The sequence below is a fragment of the Centropristis striata genome, chromosome 9 (genome assembly GCF_030273125.1).
Source record: "Centropristis striata isolate RG_2023a ecotype Rhode Island chromosome 9, C.striata_1.0, whole genome shotgun sequence".
Classification (NCBI taxonomy): Eukaryota; Metazoa; Chordata; class Actinopteri; order Perciformes; family Serranidae; genus Centropristis; species Centropristis striata.
In genome coordinates, this window is record NC_081525.1 from 17,936,559 (window position 1) to 17,959,386 (window position 22,828).

Sequence of the window (22,828 nt, forward strand, 5' to 3'; positions counted from 1 at the left end):
TTGACAGAGAGCTGCACTCAGCTGAAGAGGGCCTTTTGTTTCCCAGCAGCTAGCCGCCTCCAGAGAGGTGCAGCGGGGCCACTGGGCCACAGTGTGTGTATGCATGTGTGCGTGTGCACGTCTTCCCTGGCAACAATCACTACTGTGAGGCGGCCCCCTCTCCATACTCACATGCCTGCTCTCGTCAGCCTCCTACCCAGGTCACATGAGCAGGGCCCCCAGTCAACCTGACCTGCTAAGATGCCTCCTCGCATGGGGCCCGTTAGAAGCCCACACCTTGGCATGTCATGTCACCTCCCCCAGACTGTGTGTGGTGATAATGCTGATCAGTCATATTCCTCACTCTAAACAGCACTGCTGGATTACACTAGAGAGATAAAGTTTATTATAACATCGGAGATATACAAGATATCCGTCCCTGAACTCTGGCAACACAAATCAGATACAGTTAAAACGCATGGACTTAAAACAGAATCAGCTGGTACACTATCGTCTGTAGCTTTTATTGATGACAGCAGGAACTCATATCATACACAAAATCTTATATTACAGTACAACATCAAAGTAGTATGATGGAGTATTAGGGCCACATTTAGAAAAAATAAAAATAAAGTCATAAATATTGAATTAATGATGAGAATAAAGTCTTTATGAGAATAAAGTATTTATGACTTTATTCTCGTAATTAATTCAATATTTTCGACTGTAATCTCGCAATTAAATTTTTCCCTCCTAAATGTGGCCCTAATACTCCATTGTAAAGCAGCTATAATCTTTTTTATTTTTTTATTTTTACAAATGACTATGTGTACGTGTAATGAACCAATGTATAATTATCACCAACTCTTCAGCTCCCCACAGCCCTGCAGAGTGTTTAAGCATCTTTCAGCTTACTGTTTTAGTTTTCTGCCCATAACTTTTTTTGCTTTGATTCACTCTCAAAGCTCTCACAGTGTTCTTTTCGGCCAGTCAACTGTTTTCAGCACACAAAAAACCCTCCCCAAGTGTACACCAGCACAAATGGGCAGACAATGTTAGCAACAAGCTGTAGAACATGGTTGAGTATTTAGCAGCTAAAGAGCTAATTTAGGCTGAATACCTTCCGTCAGAAGTGAAAACCAAAACAACTAAAATTAGAGTTAATATTAAACCTATGTTTGCCTGGTGGTTATAAACACAACTTAAAAAAAACGCAAAGTTGCTCCCATCGTACGCTAGCATATAGGCACAAATACCAGACAGAGGAAGTTAACCACAAGCTGGTGAACATATTGGAGCATTTAGCAGCTTTACAGCTAACTTAAGCTAATTATTTCTTTCTGGAGTTACTGAAAACCAAAACAGAGCTAAAATGAAAACTTATATTGGATTTACATTGATAAGGGGGACATTTACAACAGCAAAAATGTATGCTAGCCTTCCAGTACAAATGACAGACAAGGTTACAGATAACCTGGTAAACACAATGGAGGATTTAGCAGCTAAAGAACTAATGTAAACTAAATAACTTCTCCAAGAGTTAATGTTAATGTTAAATGACACATAACTACAAACAAGCCCCACTGAAAGCTATCTTTCCAGTTCAAATGGCAGGGAAGCTAAAATTTGCAACAAACTGGTAAACATGTTTAGTAGCTAGATAGATAGATAGATAGATATACTTTTTTTATCCCAAGCTGGGAAATTACAGTAGAGAGCTAACGGAAGCTAAATAATGTGCTGGATATTTCAGGTTAACCTACAAAGTCAAATCAGTGTTGTTTTTGTTCCACTGTTCCAAATTGGTGGAAAAAATGTGTAATTGCAGGTTGAAAGATGGACTCTAGCTAGATAACTGCCACTTCCATTTTCCCCCCGTAACCAGAGATTTCCCAGCGGAAAGCGATAATTTTCAACCACCACTTGAAGATATTTCGAAAGGTACATTTAAGTGAAATTAGTCAAGTTAAGACTAATAATGTTTTCGTGTTTGGAATGGTTGGTAACTTGCTAACGTTATTGTTAATTTCCAATTTACCATTTTAACCGGCTCTGGTCGAAAAACCCTACAAGTGGTGGTTGAAAATGACCGCTTTCCGCTGGGAAGAAATGTAGGTTGCTATAGTAACCTACATTTGTAAACTTTTCCACTTGGTCTTTTGTGCAAGTAATAGATATCCCTCCATTTAATAAGAAAATATATGGTGGTTTTTTTCAGGTAGTAATAGTTAAATTTTTTTTTTTTTTTTTTCAGATTATGGCCCAGTGATAATAACTAATGGATGATGCTGTATTTTGATGTACCCTCCTGGTTCAATGTGTGGTTCACAGTTCTTCTAGTGATATGACATGGCTGATGTTCCAGAGAAACTCACACTGTAAGTCAATGAACATTGTTGTGATTCAGTGGCACAGTGCTTTGAATCTTTAAACGTTCCCTTGGATGAAAAAGATGAAAATCCAAGATTGTAAATTAGCAATAAAGTGTAGTAAATAGTTCTTGATGTTAAGTTTTTCCACTATGAGACTTCTTCAGTGTGAAATGCAGGATTATCCCTGCCCTGGTTGTCTCCTTTTCGTAATTCAAAATTTGTTGTCAGGGTCGTGTCTCCCTGGAGCGGGTCCCTGGTGCCTCTGGGGGCCTCTACACTCAGGGCCGCCCAGGCGTAACGGTAGCTGAGGAAAACCAGCCCGCTGAAGAGCATCAGTATGGAGGCAAAGATGCCCACTCCGATGGCTGAGCCCACTTGCTGCCTGACAGGAGCTGCAGGGAGGTGGAACTCAGGAGGGAAGTCTATGGTGCTGTTTTTCAGCACAGAGCTCATGTTCCACACTAGTGGCACCAAGCAGAACGTCCCCGTCAGCACATACAGGGTCCCTGCCAGCACAAAGACCAGCCTTATGCTCCTACGATCCTCCACGGAGAAGTAGACCATCCTCATGGCCACTGCAGCGATGATGTTCCCCGCTAGGCCACAGATCACCGCCAGCACCATCATCACCTGAGCCACGGGGATCTCCGTAGGGGCAAAGGTGTCCGAGATGCCGATGCTCTCACAGTTCTCCATCCTGGGAAGGGCCTGACTGAAGAAGCACGCCTTCCAGATGCCCACCCAGGCCACGCCCGAGGTGATGACAGACATGTCGGCCACGTGCCACAGCCGCCACTCATTGAGGCCGGTTGTGACCATGATGAGGATCCAAGCCAGGATCCCGGCCACCAGGCCCAGGAACTGCAGGTGAGCTGTGTGAGCGAGGTAATTCATCCTGCCAGGTGTGACTGCTAATGCTCAGAGAGACGGATCGCTGACTCACACATTGTTGAGTTCACACTGTGAGTCTGACATCCATCACACCTCCTGAAAAAAATATATTTATACAACATTAATAAATACTAGTTTAATTACAATTCAATGTTAAAAATGACTAAATTGGACAAATACTAAATCCTTAAATCTGGACTCAATTTCCCTGCCTGCTAAATACTTAATAATTGCTGAAGGATCATTTTTTCGTGTTCCCAGGATTTCTTTGGCACAATATATTAGACTGCATTGACCTTGAGTGATGTAAATATCCTAGATCTTATATTCTAACTTTTTTTCTAATTATCAAGGATATAAAAAAAACCCTGGAAAATAAGGTTTCTGCATGTTTCAAAAAGGTACATACAAACCCCATTGTGAATTCAATCTATCTATTCATTAATCTATACTTATTTCATGTCCATGCCATCACACTGTACAATAACAAATAATAGTCTGGTTCATTACATACAGTCGTTATGCACTTTATGTGTTTTTTATGCACACTGTTAATTGCACCTTATTTGTTTCACGGCACCAACATTTTTATACTGCATATTCATATTTATTCTGCACTGGAATTCTACTCCTTAATACATACTCCTTCTTTAGACACTTTATTTTTACATTACATTTTATTGTATTTTTATTGTATTTTTATATTTTATTGCTTGAAGTATGCCTAGGTTGTTTTTTCTATTTAATTGTGTTGTCATTGTCTCTGTGTGTAATGCTGCTGCTACACTGTAATTTCCCAGCTTGGGATAAATAAAGTATATCTATCTATCCATCTATCTAATGGCAAAAAAAAGTAGAAAAGATATGAAGGAAAATTTGAGTCTCAGAATCACTTGCAAACTAAATGAATTTACTCTATTCCTTTCAACATTCAACTGAACATGACTTCACAGAATCGTTAACCCAACTTTATTTATCCAATTAGACCTGTCAAAAGGCCTAAATTTCACAAATACAGTGAGGAAAAAGCAATTAACTGAGCAGGCTTTGCAATATACAGTCATGGAAAATAATATTATATAACCCTTGTTTTCTTAAATTTCTTCTTCATTTTAATGCATGGTACAACTAAAGGTACATTTGTTTGGACAAATATAATGATAATGATTTTGGTTATTATCAAGAAAACCATGGAAAATGGCTAGATATCAGCTCTTGAACTCTTATGAGTTCTTTTTGTTGTTATCATTATAAATGGTAAATGGACTGCACTTATATAGCGCTTTTATCTAAAGCACGTTACACTACACACTGCGCTCATTCACTCGTTCACACACACATTCATGCTGGTGGCCGAGGCTACCAGGGCACACTGGTGCCACAAGCCACCATCGGGAATTCATTCACATACCGATTCAGTATCTTGCCCAAGGATACTTCGACATGCAGGCCATGATCGGGGATGTACCTTTGGTTGTACCAGGCATTAAAATGAACAAGAAAATGAAGAAAAAAATGGTCTAATATTTTTTTCCATGACTGTTCATCAATACCATACAAAATGAAAATTCAAAAGTTGATCAATTACGCTGAGAAGTGGAATAAAAGTCCTGAAGAGTGTAGAGAGGTCAAGAAAGCTTGTCTCGCAAATGTAACTACATTCTGATCAAGCATTACTGGAGTTAATGATTGTCAATTTGAATCTTTACAAATGCAGTAAAATAAAATAAAAATCTTGTCACATTTTGTTCTTTTACTCACCTTGATGCGTCTTAAGTGATGATTTGTTGTTTCAATATACACTTAATCCTTCCACCGATGTTTTATTTATCTCAGGAGATTGAATCTCTGTCCACATTGTGCTTTGCTACGTGGGAGAAAGGTTGTAGCACATGATTGTTAAAGATACTCCAAAGTCTTTACCTCATTATCAGCAGAGAGGAGGGCGTGTTGGAGTTAATGAATGACAGTGAAGAACGAGCTGATTGCTGCACAATTAAGCACAAGACTACGTGATTTTCAGCAGACTCTTTATTTGATATAAAGAAGCACAGCTGGTAAAGTGTTAGAGTCAGGCTGTAGCAGTGCATGAAGCGTGTGAAACTGTAACAAATGTGCAGAACAAACATCCTCCAACAGGGTTTCACCTTTGGGAGACTGAGTCAATCCTTCAAGCTGGTCAAAATGCTTTGGAATGATTTAGTTCCATATTTGGTTGCAAAATGATCAACCTGAAAAATGTTGTTTAGTGTTGAAATTTATCTAGAAGTCAAGTAAGAACTATGCATTCAACATCTGCACCGTGAATAACAAAACACAGTGAAGTAATAAGACAAAATACAGAAAACACTTGGTCAACTTATACGTGGTAATATCATAATCTAAACTTTTTTTTCTGGTTGTGAGTAAAAACAGAGTGAATGAAAAGAACGGACAGTGTTTGCAGTGACGTGGGTGACTCCCCGGGCACTTCAAATGTGGATTTCACTTGAGTTCAAGTCTGGAAGTGAAGTGCTCTTCTGTTTGGTGAAGTCAAACAAGTGCTCGTAACAATGACCAGAATCTGCACTCTTTCTCTTTACAGGTACATTCACAGGGCTGCTGCACTAACATCCCACCATCTTCTGTTTATTGCAGAAGAAAAGGAGGAAAGCGAGGGCACAAAAATCTTAGTAAAAAGGCCACTAGTTTATATATAAATGTTAAGAAAAACTTGACTGAAATATTGGGCCAGATTTGATGGGTTATGTTTATTCAAACATGATAAATACTCAGCGTGTAACTCACATCAGGTAGCATGGCTGCTCAAATCAGTTGAAAATAAAATACTGTCCCCTCCTGCGCAGATTCAAAAGGCTACAATAAATTACTAAAAAAAATCATGAAAATAAAAACAAAGCAAAAATGGCATGAAAGACATTAGATACAGTGGTTTGTTGATGTTGGGAAGAGCAGCATCTTTTATAAGGGAGTTCCTTATGGTGTTAGTGGTGTTATGGCAGGCCAGTAGGAAGACGCTTCACCACAGAACTGAAGAGTGGCTCTGCAGATAGCTCATCTCTGTCTCCCTCTGCTGGACGCAGAGCTCAACTGCAACTCAGAGCAACAAGTCTTTATCATGAGTGGTATTTCAAAGTGTTCTCACAAGTTGAGCCTCTGCTCTATGGGCAGACTGTCTGTCAGACACTTGAGCTGCTCCTCGCCCAGTTTGATTTTATCCTCAAGCTTGCGCTGCTCGATGATGAGCGCGGACTTCATCTTGACAAAGTGCTCGTAGTCCGTAAGGCTGTCCTCGGGCAGGTGGTTGCCCAGGATTTCATAAACCACGCGTTCCCGACGGTCCAGGTTCTCCTTCAGCTCCTTTGCATCCTCGTGCTGTCGAATCAGCAGCTTCCTCTTCTCGATCAATGTGCGCTGCAGATGAAAGAAACTTATTAGGATTTAAGAAGACGAGTTCTCTTTAAATGGTTCCTAAAGTGAAATTTAGGGACTTTTAAAGGTACATTTTTAAGCTTTTTAAATTACATATTTATACACAGTACATACAGTATATACATTATACTCATTTTTGTACTCCTTCATCACATTTAATTAGAGGGTACTGTACTATAAACAACCAAAATTATGTTTAATGACTGCATTCTACAGAAGGGGGACAGATTAAAGCAAAGTTTCATGTTTCAAAACGTACCACCTGTTTGTAAGTAGACTTGATCCTAAATAAACCCGAATTTGCAGTTTAGAACACTATTCAAATCATCACAGTAATTCATGCAGCTTTTTAAGAGTAACATTTTTCAACTTTTCAAGCACATTCAAGGTACAGTACCTAAACCAAAATTGTCCAGACTGTGTAAGCTTTACCCATTTAAACACATTTAAATTGTTACTATAAATGCAATTGTGAAAAATAAAGTTTACAGAACTAATTTATACCCACAGCAATCAATGTATATTGTCACATTTATTTTTCCAGCTTTTGATATGAACTCTGATTGTATGTTTTGATGATTATTTAATGCTTGTTAATTTCCAGAGGAAGGTGTCAACAGACGACTTATCTAGCTGATGAGTGAACACAACATGCTACAGTCGGCTCTGCATCTGGTGTGAGAAGCAAGATGGAGGTACCAGACAGGCTTTTTTTATTTTCTGTCAAACTGTCAAACTGTCAAAATTGCACAAACTTTGTTGATCACTACCAGCACCTGTAGCAACTCTGTCTTTCAGAGCATTTTATTTTTATCTGATTTCTAAGGTTCACATTTCCTCACCCTGTCCTCAGCAGTAGCATCCTCCTCCAGACTGTTGAGGGCGTTCTCCACTCTGGCCAGACGGCCTGACAGGGACAGAAGCAGGCTCACCACCTTGTCCAGGTCCCCAACAAACATCCTGAACTTGTCCAGCTCGTTGGGTTTGCAGATCTGCTGGACTCGGGCCTCCACCTCGTCTCCCAGAGCGTTGTTGTCGAGGACGTCCTCCTGAAGACTCTCCCGGGCCTCGCGCAGTACCTGAAGCTTTTTGCTGAGGCTGTCGATCAGCTCTTGCTGCAGATAAGAAAGAGAAGATACCAAACATAAAGTCAGGCCTTTAATCTCATCTTTACTTTCAAAGCATGCACACAACGTCAGGTTTTATCACCATGTGAAGACTTAACATGAATAAGTGTTTGTTACCTTCTTATTGGCCAGATCAATGTCCAGTTCGTCTTCAGAGTCTTCCTCCTCCTGCTCCTGCTCCTGCATGTCCTTCATCTTAATAAGAAGCTCAGCTTTGGGAGCAGATGTGCTGTAATATGTCGAGCTGGTCACCATGGTGACAGCTGCTGCCATGCTGTCCTCTTTTTCTCTGAATGACAAGTAACAAATAATGTTTCTCACATTACCAAACAAAAGGAACAAGGGGCATCATGCACACACACAAACATATTTCTTCTTCTGTGGCACTTAGTGACTTTTCTCTCAGTGGTTTCCAACCTTTATTTACTGATGTTTTGTCTGTTTTTCATACAACTGAATTGTATTAGTTGTAGTTGATTTGGTCATTCCAACATTCCTGCTACTAATGCAAGGAGTGGCAAAAACTGATTAATTCAACCATGTATGCGTAAGTTTAAGTTAATTATAACAAATGTTTGTCTGTTATTTTTCACTCAGTATTTAATGTGTTTATTCAGGCAGTAGCAGTAGCTTTGTGGCGGCAGTAGCTCAGTCTGTGGGGAATTGACTTGGGAACCAGAGGGTCACCAGTTAGGACCAAGTACGGGATGCAGACCGGTTGCTGGAGAGGTGCCAGCTCAGTCCGTGGGTGCTACTGTCCTGTTGAGTAAGGCATGTGTCCTGTACACATGCCGTTGGGAGTTCCTGTTTGTGCATGTGTGTTTAATTTGGGCCTGTGTTTGTGTAAAAATAACAACAGTTGCCTCCATCAACCAGCTAAGTCGCAGCTGACATCGATGTCTGTCAGGGGCTCATATGTAGCCATGACGGTACACAGTGCTTTAAATACGAATGTTGCTGCAAAGACGCTATGAATTCCAAAACATGGATGCTTCACGCACATTTTCAACCCAACAGCACAGTCGTAAGGTTATGTCAGTGTCACCAATTCAGTATCTGACCAAATGTCCCATTCTGTCCCGAGTTATGGCGCTGAATAATGGCCAGAAAACAGTTTTTGCAGACTATTATGATGTGACAGGGAAGTTGCCCTTTGACCCTTTAAAGACAATGTCATTTCATGTCAAATGTCATCACTACATCATTTTATCCTGTTAGACATATGTGTGAAATTTTGTCATGATTAGTGGATGAATTCTTGAGTTAAAAAACAAACATACTTTGTGAGGTCACAGTAACCTTTGACCTTCAAAATCGAATAAGTTCAGGCATAAATACACCTTTGTTACATGTTTGAGTTTGTTTGTTTGTGTTTTATTCTACTGTGTTAATCATCCTTGGGTCTCATGAAAGGCACTATTTTTATTATTCTTATTTTTATTAAGTTCAAATCTAATCTAATAGCTTTTATTGTCATCATATACTCAACTACACAACGAAATTGAGGGTGCCACTGCTTAAGGTGCAAAGTTAAAGCAATCATAACACAAAACAAACATGAGTTAAACATGTAAAAATATGTTAGAACATTGAGCTTCAACAAGGACAAAAACAAGGACAAAAACAAGGATGTGTGACGTAATAAATAAATATAAAAATAAATAACTGACCACTGAAAATGCTACAAAAGTTATAGATGAGGTAGATAGTATGTCTGTCTATATTGTGACAAATTTTGAAGAAATACCTTCAAGGTGTTTCTGAGATATCGAATTCATGACAACAGGATGGATGTATGGACAGATGGATGTGTTTTGGTTTCTTTCTGCATGTCAAATAATTCCGTTGATGAGACGGTATGTTATTGGCAGCTGTATTAATATGTTCTAATTATTTCTGGTCACCTATTAAAACTATTGACATATTTGTCTGCTGATTTATGACAGCAATACTCGAAGCTCCGCAGTGTGATTTTCTTACATTTTTTTCATTAAACAGAAGGATCCACAAAAGAATGACTGGGAAGACTAATATGAGCATGGTCAAATCTCGTGATTAGGCGGTATAAACTGAAACAAGTAATTTTTATAAAGTTTGCAAAAGAGGGAGAGAGATTTAGGATAAGAGTGAGAAAATTTCCTTTTATGAGGTATATGAATTAGTTTCACCTCGTATGCACTAAATGTAACAGAGCTAATGACTTTCTGATTAAGATACATGCACCCCAAACAAAATGCATATGCTGAGAGTGCATACACACTCTACAGGTCAAACAATGCAAGTGAGCAGGTGAGCTGTGTACAAACTGTATGTGCCTTAAACAATGCACTTGGCTGCATGTAAGAAATATATACAGGTTCATCTCAATATGTTAGAACATGATGGAAAAGTCCATTTCCATTCGTTCAAGTCAAATAGTCCCAACTAAGTATTGAGTGCATGTAGATGGACATACTTTTCAGAGGCCAACATTTCCATATTAAACATATTATTAATACTTTTTTTTCCAAATTTTTGAGACACTGAATTTTAGGTCTTAAATAAATGTAAATAAAACATAATCTTTATTATTAGAAGAAATTAAATAAATGAAGACATGGAATGTTTCATTCTGTGTGTAATGGATCTACAGTCACAACAGTGTACAGGACCAAAATTATTAGACCCTTGTTTTCTTCAATTTCTTGTTCATTTTAATGTCTGGTACAACTAAAGGTACATTTGTTCGGACAAATATAATGATAACAACAAAATAGCTAATTCGAGCATTTTCCATGGTTTTCTTGATAATGATTTTGGTTATTATCTTATTTGGTTATCATTAAAACCATGGAAAATGGCTAGATATCAGCTCAAATTTAACTCTTACGAGCTATTTTTGTTATCATTATATTTCTCCAAACAAATGGACCGTTAGTTGTACCAAACCAATTTTTTCCATGACTGTATATAATGTGTTATTTCCACTTTTTGAATTGAATTACTGACATAAATAAACTTTTCTATGATATTCTAATTTATTGAGATGCACCTGTAAACAGTATGAAAGCTAAAGTGCATGCTGACCTTTCCTCAGCGGGCCGGCTGACCGTCTGTTTCGGGGACACCTTCCTGCGCTGGTGAGCTCCTTCCAACAGCTGCTCCCCCTGAGGGAAGATCCCCTCCATCAGGTCCATGGTGGTCTTCATCTTGCTCTGGTCCAGAATATCAGCTAGTGATTTGTCCTTGCCCATGATGTCCCTGGCCAGCTCCTCTCTCTTCTGATCGTCAGACAGCCCTGTGGTCACCCTGTTGCTGCTGGGCTCGTCTGTGGGCTGCGGTGGCTGCTGACTGTTAGAGTTGATGTGATCCCCAACAGTGGTCATGTATGTGTCTGTCTGAGGCTTCGGGTCCGTCTGTGCTGCCGGCGTACTGTCGGGCTCCCTCTGACGGGTAAAAGCGCAGAAGACTGAGTCCTGCCCTGCAGCTCCCAGACTGCCTAGCCGGGTCACACTGGGACCCTCCGCTTCAACTGCAGGGGGGTCACTGTGCTGCAAATATGGACAGTTCTCCTTCTCAGTGTCCCCCTCTGAGTGGACAATTCTGATGGGCACTTTCTTCACTGCAGAGTGCTGGTTTTCTATCACATGCTCCATCCTGAAATATCAGCAAAAGAGAGAGAAAAATTGTATAAATAGAAGCTCTTTTTCAGTTATTCCAGCCATTCGCTGATTTAAAGTTTCACTGCATGATGAGATTTTTTCCATGCCCAGTAAGCAGGAATATCCAAGACATCTGGACTCCTCCCACCACTATGGTTTCTGCTCGCTGTAATAATCCTACTATACAGTCACTACAGATGATATCAATTAGTTTGGAATCAAGAAGATGAACAAGCTGCTTCACAAAAGGCGCATTTAGACTACATTTTAGGCATTTGGCTGAGATGTGCCTAGAGCGCCAGTGGCTTTTATAGAAATGTGGAGAATCCCTTTAATTAACTGTGGCTTGATAGCAGTCACGTGTTGATTCTAAAAAGGCAGTGACTCTCAATAAGCTTCTGTGTAGCATAAAGACACGAGGAGTTACAGTTACTGTGTTCTGGATTAACTTAGTGGTACTTTTATAGCTGCGGCAGCACATTTGAATTAATCTCCCTTCTGAAGAAACAAACAAAAAAAAGAGTTTACCTGTTTGAGTCTTCATCCTGTAGAGAGACCGGAGGTTTGTCACTGAGTCTCTGTGGGGAAAACTGTGGAGATGGAGAGCGCTGCCCCTCCATAGCGGCCAGCCCTGAAGGTCTGTAGGAGGAAGCTGGGGGAGAGGAGGCCGGCTGAGGATTGGATGTTGATAGATGATGTACTGCCCCTTGTCCTTTGTCCACAAGTCCTTTGCCCTGCTCAGAATCTCCCTTTGCAGAGTGGGTGGGGATGAAGGCGGAGTTAGGGTCAGCGTTAGGAGAGCAGCGGGTGAAGATTTCGCTCTGGGAACCGGTGAAAGACTCGTGGGAGTCGACCTCTGGGCATCTGGGTGGGGGAGGCTTCTCCGGCGGCGCAGAGGGCTTCCTCCTCGGCCCAGACGGCGGCTCAGTGTGGCTGTGGTCCTCAGGCTGAGGGTGGGCAGACTCTGTGAGACTGTGGGAGACAGATGTGGGTCTGTGGTTGACGGTGGCAGGGGCAGCTCTGTGTCTGCTGTCAGGGTTGGGAGGAGGTGGCGCTGAGTAATGTTCAAACTCCACAGGCTTTTCTCTCACTTTACAGTCGCCGGGCCCTCTGTCAGAGAACCTGAGGAACACAATAGAAAGCTTTTAATTACACACTGTTCAACAGCCAGGCAGCACGGGCTATCATCTGCAGCTCAATCAAATAATACACTGTGGCAGAGGCCTTGTTCGTCTCTCCTGCAGCCACTATGATTATGCCAGCATGACAAGACACACGTCTCCGTCTCTTCTGCAAGCCTCCTCCCTGCTCAGCTGGCAGCTTGAAGAGGAATATTTCAGTTCCCACAAATCAGCATAGAGGAATAAATAATCCTCCAGTGCAAAGAAGCAAGACCGGATCACTTTTTCCTGCCTGATTCACATTCACACTTTTAACTCTTTGGAGGTAAAGTTAGACATGAAGAAAATAGTTCAATATTTGCAGAAACTGTTAGAGTTCTGACAGTGAACTAAGTGAGCTGAAGTGATTATATAATACGTTTTGAACCAGTATGTATTCTATACTTTAAACACAATTCAACCATACAGTGTTTATCTGAGATACAGACTTTATGGTAAAAGCATGCAAACCTGCCTGTGGTTTCAGCCCCACAGATTACATTTCCATGCATGCTCTGATACTAATTGAATCAGGAGTACTCAGAGAACATTGACACATAAACCACGCAGCTTTGATTAAAGTAACTGTATTGATTTGACAGTCACAAGATTCAGGTCGTTGACTTTTGGACAGACAGACGCCAAACCTCCCAATTGCAACTCTTACATGCTGTGACAAGTTACCCAATGAACAACTGTAGCTGCAGCTTACACCCTCCCTCGTACCGCAGCTCTGCATAGAGTGTGAGAAAGTTACCCCACAGAAACATGAAACATGATACCAGAGATATTACTGCAGGATCCGGTAGGAGGGATATGAATTATGTTACCGTGATGTAGGGTGTTCTTTAGGGTGACGGTTTGGGCAATAGGGATACACAGTATAAGTATAAGTAACACAGTTAAGTAACATAATAAATCATTTTTGAAGCAATATTGCCCATCAAAAGTGTCCAATATGCCTGTCACAGATACATATACAAATACACTGTTTGTTTACATCATTTTAGCAAGCATGATGCCAGAAAAAAAGCTGGGTGAAGTGAAAATAAGGTGTGGGGAAATTTTGGGTTTAAGCCCCACGAGAGAGGAGTTCCTATTAACATGAACACACTGGTTTATATTGACTTTGTTTAAAAACAGTGGTGACATAAAGTGGCAACTTGTTGTTACTTATATTTAACTTATAACTAATATAATGTTGCTTAGCACTTATTTTCTTCCACATTTAGAAACCGGACTGGCAGTATATTGCCTGTGAAGGAATTAATCCCTCTCTAAAAGATTACATTTATTTGTTTTAGTTGTGTTGTTTCATTTTATTGATGTTATATTTATTTAGGATTATATTTATTATCAAGGGTTTTTCTTTCACATTTCAATTCCAATGTCTGAATATTCTTAACAATTGACATATCATTTTTTGCAATTATTTCTGGGGCAATATATCGTCCAACAAAAGTAGTTACCATAAGGCAGGCTTATGTTTTATTATTACGACTTTTTTTCACTGATACTTTATAAGATGATGATATGTATGATAAGAGACAAGAAATAAATTCTGCTTGTTATTCATCTTTACAAATATAAAGCAGTGGAAACAATAGTTATAATAAACAGTCATGGAAAAAATTATTAGACCACAATTTTTCTTCAATTCCTTGTTCATTTTAATGCCTGGTACAACTAAAGGTACATTTGTTTGGACAAATATAATGATTACAACAAAAATAGCTCATAAGAGTTTTATTTAAGAGCTGATATCTAGACATGTTCCATGGTTTTCTTGATAATAACCAAAATCATCATCAAGAAAACCATGGAGAATGTCTAGATATTAATTGGGAAAAAAGAAGAAAGAATTGAATATACCAACTCACCCTATGTAGCGATTTATTGCTGTCATTTCCATTGAACACGAGTATTAAAAAAGGCAAGCGTGCTGTGTGTCTGCTGGTCTCTGTGACAGAAGCCACCTGTTGGTATCTCTTTACACCTGTATCAATAACACTAACTGGGTGGAGCATGCCTCACTTAGCTCATGTCCCAGACTACAATGACAGGAACATCCTCTACACTGTTATTGTAATGCAAACGTGAGTGTCATCTGGTGTGGCTCCTACAATAGGGTTGGCTCAGAATGAGATACTTTACACCCTTCAATGAGTTTCACCTGTGGGAGTTTACATAAAAACTCCTGAATAACTGGTTACAAACCATGAAGTCATCTTGACCACGTCACTGTACATACTTTAACAATGATTCCAAGTAATCCAAGCAAAGGAGATTAATGTTTCAAACACATGTGGTATTAAATATTAAAATCCTCACAATGTTTCCATTCCAAAGCATTACTCCAGCATTACTTAGTTTTGTACTTCCATAAAGTTGGGCCAATTAAAAAATAAATAATGGTCTAAGTTGAAGCAGTCCCCAAAACACTTGATACTCAATTTCCCATAATGTAAAGTAATAGCACCTTGTATTAAACCCTCCCCGTCACGTAAATAGCCAATTCTTTCAAATCCCAATTTCATCCAATTTTAAATGCAGACTTTCTGTAAAAACAACAACAAAAAAACATAATGATGCAACTATATTTTCAGCTAAACTGAACTTTATGTATAAAAGTGGTGGTATGCACCTTTAACGAAAGAAAACAATGGCTACCACTCAGTGGCTGGACAAAGGAAAAACATTTTTTTTCTAAATAACATTTATTTTCAAATAAAGGAACATAAGTGAGGTGAACAGGCACAACAGGCACCATCATACTTTAACATTAAACAATAATATCTCACTGTTTTCATATGACAGGAGTTCATACGGGATCATCAAAGGATCACATGAAATTGTCAAGGTTACCTGTAAACACCTGTGCCCTGCCCATAAAGCAAACAGTGACTTATGAAGGAAAGAGGTTTTACCCAATGTGACTGAACCACTTTATATACACAGACAGCTTTATATTATTGTTCGCTATCTAAACCCTTCAAGGTTTACACACAATCCTAACAATGTTATAGTTTATATTTCCACACTCTTCTCCTGCCATTTAAAAAAGGTGAATTTATAACAATAGGTTAGCCTGCATAAAGCTAGTTAGACTCACCTAATGTGATACTGTATCCTCAGTAACCCATATCCAGAAACAAACTGAATTTTTCTAATACCTTTTTCTCTTCAAAGTTCTGCAGACAGGCCTGGGCAATATGGAGAAAATCATTTATCATAATGTTTTTGACCAAATCTCAATTTATTGTTTACCATCTTAGTGTAGCGTGCTAGCCTGCTAACACTTTCTAATTAGCTGTACAGCCGACGCTTGATGGAAATGCCATTGGTTTTGTAGATATTTGTCTTATACCAAGGGTTTTGACAAGTTAAAATGTTAATGGTGAAGTTATGAGATCACTTCAGTTATTAGAGTTCATCCTGAGGGGAACATGAATGCCTGAATCACATGTCATGGCAGTCTATTCAGCAGTTATAGGACTAAAGTGGTGCACCCGTTGACAGACCCACATTGCTAGCGTGGCTAAAAATCCAATTATGCAAAGCAACAGATCTTATTGATGATAATTTCATGCCTGCGGGGCTGGCCCCCTGAACTCGGGTCCCCATTCCATTCTGATGGAGGGCTGCAGAAACACTTCCTCACTGTCACAGACATGGTCAGATGCCTCGCCTACACCAGTAAACCTCCAGTAAATGATACAAAGCGCAGCCAGAGAGACAGCTTATGTTGTCACAGCTGCCCCAAGGCAGTGCCACTGGTATGCCTCGAGACATTATAAAGACTTCACTGTTCGTCGACAAGCCTACTGCCCTCTTTCACTGATAAAGCTCAGGAGTAGAAACGCAATCAAATAGCACAGTAAATATGTTGATAGAATGATGAAGACACTGATGCAAGCCAAAACACTCCATAAACATACAGTCATGGAAAAAAATTATTAGACCACCCTTGTTTTCTATTCTTATTCTTGATAACGATTTTGGTAATTATCAAGAAAACCACAGCAAAAGGGCTAAATATCAGCTCTTAAATTAACTTTAATAAAGAAAACAATGGTCTAATATTTTTTTCCATGACTGTATTAGCTCTCAGTTTCAATTTAGCCACTGATGATAGATAATAATATCCGTTTACTTCCACTGAGATAATTTAAGGTGACCCAGGAGGACATTGTTAGACTCCCCAGAGTTTTGCTTTTGTATATTGGAGAGATAAAAGTAGTCCCACTACCAAATACACTGGTGTACCAGCAGGTACATCAAATGAAATTTACTCACCCCGTGGCACTGATGAGCTGTTCAGCAGGTTTACTCTCCGTCTGGGAATATTCTGTCTCAGACTTTCTTGCAGGAACTTGAATCTTCTGTAAATAAAGTTGAACAAACACATAATCTGTTATGAAAAAAATCCCACAGCCAAACACAGAAAAGACGCTTCCAGTTATCCAAAGAGCCAAGAGCTAGTCTATTGTTACATATTCTAACCAACACATGTAATTCTAACTAACACATGTTGCAGCTTCCTGGTTTTCCATTGTGAAAGAAAGGAACATCAGCGTGTTGATGCCCCTCTCTCTTCCTTAAGCTGAGGGTGTGTCATTATGAACAAACATGGATTAATATTTGACTTGGCTCTTTCCTTCCTGCCTCCGTTCCTTTCACTTCACAGAGTGTGTTTGTCTTCACGAGATGTAAAGCCACCTCGAGGGCTTGTGACTGTTGCAATGTTTAATTGTGCAGTTTACTGCCACTAGGGGTCTCTCAATCAATCAATGACCAAAAAACAAATAATGCTGTAATTGCATGTAAGGTTTGCTCAGGTTATTTAACTTGAAGATTAAAATCCTCCATCCAGTTAAAAGATATATTTAAAAACAACCAAGATATATAAAGTGTTTCAGAAAAATGTGGCATGAAACTGGATAAAAATATATGACAACTTCTGGCAGACAACCACAGTGCTGACATATGTGCAGAGGGGATATAAACATAAGTTTTGCCATTTTTAGATATTTTAATGAAAAAATGTTACATTATAATTGAATTGACTTAAACCAGGTAACAACCAAGAGGCCTCTCATTTTAATTATTCAGACAGTCAACAGTCAGACTCACCTGTCCATAGGTGTCAGCTGAAGGAGATGATCTGGATCTCTCGTGGAAACAGGTGGTTGTGGTTCTGTCCTCCGGTCCTGGATCCAGGATGTTATCAGCTGACCGGTACCGACCAGAGGCTCTTGTTTCTGGAGGGGGTTTCTGTATATTCCACCTGGCCTCATACTCAGCGAAGGTGCCCAGTCTTTGCTGGTCTAACTGCTTGTTTGCAGAGTAAGGACCTCCCTGGACCTCTTCAGTGTACTCTCGGCTCCTGATGCCTCTCTTCATATCGTCAATGTCACTGGCGGAGGCAAGACTTCGGCTCTTAGTCTCTGTGGGGTTCTCGGTGTAGCTCTGAGGGGGAATGTGGTTGGGGAAAGCAGGTTTCCCACTTTCTTTAAGAAGCTTCTGTTGGTCTAATGAGGACCTTTCATTGCGAGAGTGATCTTCCTTCACTCCAACTTCATGGATTTTGTCTGGTTCAGAGAAAGATCTAACCTTCTTTTCTGCCTGAAAGCGCTTACGGCCACCAATGCGAGTTACCTGACCTCCGGCAGGCCCTGACTTACTCATTACAGACTCTGATACAGTTGGCAGCGGAGTAACATCTTTCCGGGCCAGTGCGGATGATGAGTAGTCCAGGTCTTTTCTCCTGAAAGACGTAGCCTTGAGCACCCTTGCTTGTGCTTCCTTCAGATTATCCTTGTAGGAGTTGCTGAAGGAGCCATCGGCAGAGGACGGTGGAGTATTTTCACTGGACTTCCAGACATCATGGGCTTCTTCAGTCTCACCCTCAGCACCGGGAAGAGTAGCTGCACTCATGCTTTTCTGCAGCTTGGCTCTTCTCATCTGGATTTCATTCCTTAGTGTGGTTGCAAAACGGTCACTGCGTCTCGCCTGCTTGCTCTCCAGGGACTCCTCAGAGTTTGGGCCTCTTGTTTTGTCATCTTGGCCTGCAGCATCCATGGATAGAGAGTGAAGCATGGGGGTCGCCTGGGGGCAGATCTTGTTGCTCACTTGGCTGTGATGTCTGATGTCTTCTCTATGTTGTGCTGGCAGAGACCTCCGCTGTTCAGACTGTCTGCTCGGAGGATAACTCATAAACTGAGCATCTGCATTTTGTCCTCTCTGGCTTCCCCTTTCATCAGAGCTAGATTTTGATACAGGGGTTTCAAGCACAGTAGTAACTTGGTGCTTGCTGTATCCATTACTGTCTTTACTGTGAGAGGAGTGTTGCTGCTGCTGTTGAGGCAGATGATACTTGACTTTGGAGACTGTCTGTGGGCTAAGAGAGTTCCGCTCATTTCCAGTCTGTGCCAGTTCTGTGACACTCTTCCTGTCCTCTGATTTTCCTGACAAGGGCTGTGTGGGCTGACATGTTGTGACACAATAGTATCGGCTTTGCCCGCTGCTGTCAGGGGTTTGGTCAGTGGCTGCGGTAGACAGGGAGGTGCTTAAGTTCCTTCTCTGGTTCTGACCAAAGTGTTGTGCAGAACCGTTAGTAGGCAGTTCCTGCATACTACAATAGTAGCCACCTACGTTCTGTGGCTTTGGTGCGGACGTAGCCCAGGGCTGAGAATAAAAAGTGCTTTTGTCACTATGGTGCCTTTGATGGTAGGGCTGGCCTTGCCGGACGTCACTGCTGGACAGCGAGTACTGCTTGTTTGAGCTGAACTGGTTATGATTCGATTTATCAGATGAGGTGTAGAAACCATCGTCATTTTTCAGGGGTGGGTTGTGGCTGCGGCGGTTTTCAGTCTTACAGGGAACATGAGCTTCAGGTCCTTCAGGGTGAGCTATAATGAGCCCCCTTTCGTGAACTTTTGTCACAGCAAAACTGTCACTGCGTGCAGGTGGAGGGGGAGGGGGAGGAGAGGGGGAAGCAGTCTTCTTTTTTTCAGGGACATGCCAAACAGGTCCTAAGCTGATTCTACTTGAAGTGGAATGGCGAGATCCGGCCGAGTCGTCAGTCTGTGGAGCCGCGCAGCCTGAGCCGGCTCCTGGCATCTGGAAGTACGCCACCCTATCGTCCTGTTTGACTCCTTCCATCAGGCTCTGGCTGTTTCTGCCATTGTTGGGCTTTGCTCCTGCATCCCACTGACTCACTTTATAGAGCATGTTCTCTGTGGAGGCAGTGTTGCTCTTCGAGAGGGTATAGTCTGGTGTGCCAGAGCTGGTGGAGAAGGAGCTGTAGGCCGAGTCTCGTTTCCCTCCTCCGAGGTGCTCCATACTGTTGTTGGACTTGGCAGGTGACAGCTGGCCGGCGGGGTACGTGTGTGGGACATGTTCTAGACTGTCCATACTGCCGTGAGAGCTGAACTGGTCAGACACTCTGCACAGGTTTGTTTGCTCCCAGCCAGAGGACAGATCAGTTGAGGATGAGCTGGAGGTTAAAGCAAAGACCGAGTGTGAGAAAAACAAAAAAAATGTTTCTTACAGATTGTTGTTGCTCATCAAGTTATGAACTATGGTATCTAATACTGTACAATCTCATGGCCTTCACATGTAGGTCGAATTGATTTTCAGCTTATTGGTTTCTGGATAATAGAACAATATTAGCAAAGACAACTTAACCCTCTGATCCCAAAGCCGTTTCAGGGTGTGTTTTTTTTCCACTGTGGCCTCATTTTTCACTGCAGTATATAATTCCTGTGCCTCTATGGAAACACATAATCATGGTAGTTGGGAGAACTCAAAAATGTCTTTTGTGCAGCATAACACAGTAGTAATGCCATTCATTATAAAGAAATACACAAACTGAATATCTTTGATAATTTCATTTAAAGAAATTGGGAAAAATGTAATCTATAAATACACATTTGTTTGTGTGTTTCACAACCTCTATGTACAACCTCTCGTCTCTGCTCTGTGTAAACAGCCTGCAGTTGAATTTTTGTCACATGACTGTTGGTCTAAGTCAAGTCATTCAGGCTTCCTAGTTGCACTGAATAGTGAAGAATTTAATGTTTTTTGACAGGATCTGGTTAGTGCAAATGGGATATTTTGTGATATGAGACATTTAGATTGAAGTTAATTTTATAATATATCAGTAATTTAAGCATAGATTTGGTTATTTTTCCAGACAAAAGTGTTAATTCAAGTCCGACAATAATTTTGTTTTTTACTATTTACTACGATAAGTGCTATGACTATGATAAGTGCTGACATTTTGGCAGTGGGTTGTGGGGTTCAGAGGGTTAATACATATTAAAGCCTAAATACATGTCTTTTTGTACTTACAATTTGTAATTCTATGATTGCAGAAGGACAGTATTATCAATAAAATTAACTTTTAACATCTGAGAAAACAGACATAACCTTTTCCAAAAAAAAAGGAAAAAAAAATCTAACAATTCGATCCATCAACTAGAAGACATAATGTGTGTGAAAGAACAACACAGAGAACATGGCCAACTGTTTTAAATGTAACCCCTTTGAGCCTAGTCATATACTTTTAATCTGAAGTGCTTGATATCTCACACACTGAGACTCAAGAGGCAAACTCCAAGATCCCAGAGTTACCTTGCATCATATCTGGTGTGCCAGACTTGCGTGGGTGGAGACTGTGTTTTGGCAGTCTCTGATTGGCTTTCGTTGAACTTGGTGGAGTGCCAGGAGTGAGGCCTGCTTATGGGTTCATTCCGCCTGCAGAGAGGGCAAAAAACACAGACTGGATCAGAGACCTGCCCCTTATGGAAAACAGTATGTGCTTGCACATATGAATCTGTACAACTGAAAGTTACTGCTATAGCTACAACCCCCGTTCCAAAAAAGTCAGGACACTGTGTAAAATGTAAATAAAAGCAGTATGCATCAAATTCAGATTCGGTTTCAGTAAATATACAGAAACAAACATCAAAGTTTCTCAGTTTTTTTTAAATATATAGCCCAAAGGATTAGAAAATGATTGCATTCTGTTTTATTTATGTTTTAGACAACGTCCCAATGTTTTTAGAATTGGGTTTGTTGTATTGCAACTCAACTAGTCAAATATGTACTTGTTTGGAGGCATTTTCTGATTTAGTCCATTTACAGATGGATAGTTGTTGTTTTTTTATCCACATTGCTGTTTGATCAGAACCTTTGTCCAGTTGTCAGTAATGCATATGAAACGTACCCTTTAAAGCGATTCTTTCTGAATTGCATGTCAAGAAAATGTGAACAGAACATATCAGCAGAAAATTACATACATCAAAATTAATCTTTACTCAATATAGACAGCAATACATGTGTATACAGGTCATGAACGGAGAGTGAATTGCATGCTGAATGAATGGGATGAATATAATTTATCTAATGACACGAACCACAAGGCAATCCAAAGAGACATGCCAATGAGGGCAGGTAACAAACCACAGGAGAGGGAGAAGTATGAAGACTATACTATTACAACACGAATGATTAATATGATTATGGGCACAAGAAGTGGAAAGAAGGGAATAGGTACTACTGATTACGATGAAGCCACAGAACTGTACCTCATGGAACTTCGCAAAATCTTCGTAAGAAAGCTTCTTGCCACATGCACGTCATTCTCAGAGGGCATTTTCTGAGCTACAATATCCACCATTTTCATATTCCTGGGTAGCAGGGGGAGGAACACACACACTAAGAGCTCATCGAAAATTGACTAGACTCACAGTAGAAGACAGGACATGTACTATCTGACATTTATACTGTTGATTGTTGAAGGTTTGAGTTTTCTGCATTGCTACAGTGTGCACAGTGTGTTGGTGAGGTCTAAAAAGTTCACTAGGGCAAAGGTTTTCTAAATCTCCTCTGATCCAACTGAATTATCAGTGTTCTAATTCACAAGACAGTCATATGCAGCACGTCTCCTGATACATGGTGTTATAGCTCCCTCTCCTGGTCAAACTTATGCAGGGTCATGATGTCACACTTTTGAGTGTCATGGATATTGAGAAAGGATGAGAATGACCCTGTATGATAAACCTACAACAGGAGACAAAACCACTGTACAAACAGACACAGTTTACTCGTCTCTCATTAGGCTCATTATCTAACCAGTACATAGCTGAGGTGAGCTGGTTGTCCTCAGACTTATTGCCATATGGTCCCACAGGGAACACAAGCTCAGCATGGGGCAGGGG

The 22,828-nt window shown here is 40.5% G+C and overlaps 2 protein-coding genes across 3 annotated transcripts in view; both read right to left on the reverse strand.

Moving 5' to 3' along the window:
• Positions 1–505: 505 nt before the first annotated feature.
• Positions 506–5,141, reverse strand: cldn34a (claudin 34a). Its single transcript, XM_059340765.1, has 2 exons — positions 5,004–5,141; positions 506–3,338 (listed from the first exon to the last, which is right to left on the reverse strand). Exon 2 carries the CDS (start codon positions 3,243–3,245, stop codon positions 2,499–2,501), a length of 747 nt encoding a protein of 248 aa, XP_059196748.1. The 5' UTR covers positions 3,246–3,338; positions 5,004–5,141; the 3' UTR covers positions 506–2,498.
• An 832-nt stretch (positions 5,142–5,973) lies between these two features.
• The window catches only part of shroom2a (shroom family member 2a), a 38,201-nt gene continuing 21,346 nt past the window's right edge, over positions 5,974–22,828 (reverse strand). The window contains exons 4-12 of one of the 2 annotated variants that reach the window (XM_059340762.1): positions 22,196–22,297; positions 21,240–21,362; positions 17,736–20,100; positions 16,899–16,984; positions 11,971–12,564; positions 10,868–11,437; positions 7,919–8,090; positions 7,517–7,789; positions 5,974–6,656 (exon numbers count right to left, since the gene is read on the reverse strand). In XM_059340762.1, the coding sequence (XP_059196745.1) occupies positions 6,384–6,656; positions 7,517–7,789; positions 7,919–8,090; positions 10,868–11,437; positions 11,971–12,564; positions 16,899–16,984; positions 17,736–20,100; positions 21,240–21,362; positions 22,196–22,297 (4,558 nt within the window). In that variant the 3' untranslated portion in view covers positions 5,974–6,383. The remainder of the gene's footprint in view (positions 6,657–7,516; positions 7,790–7,918; positions 8,091–10,867; positions 11,438–11,970; positions 12,565–16,898; positions 16,985–17,735; positions 20,101–21,239; positions 21,363–22,195; positions 22,298–22,828) is intronic. The other variant, XM_059340763.1, reaches the window with a different exon arrangement.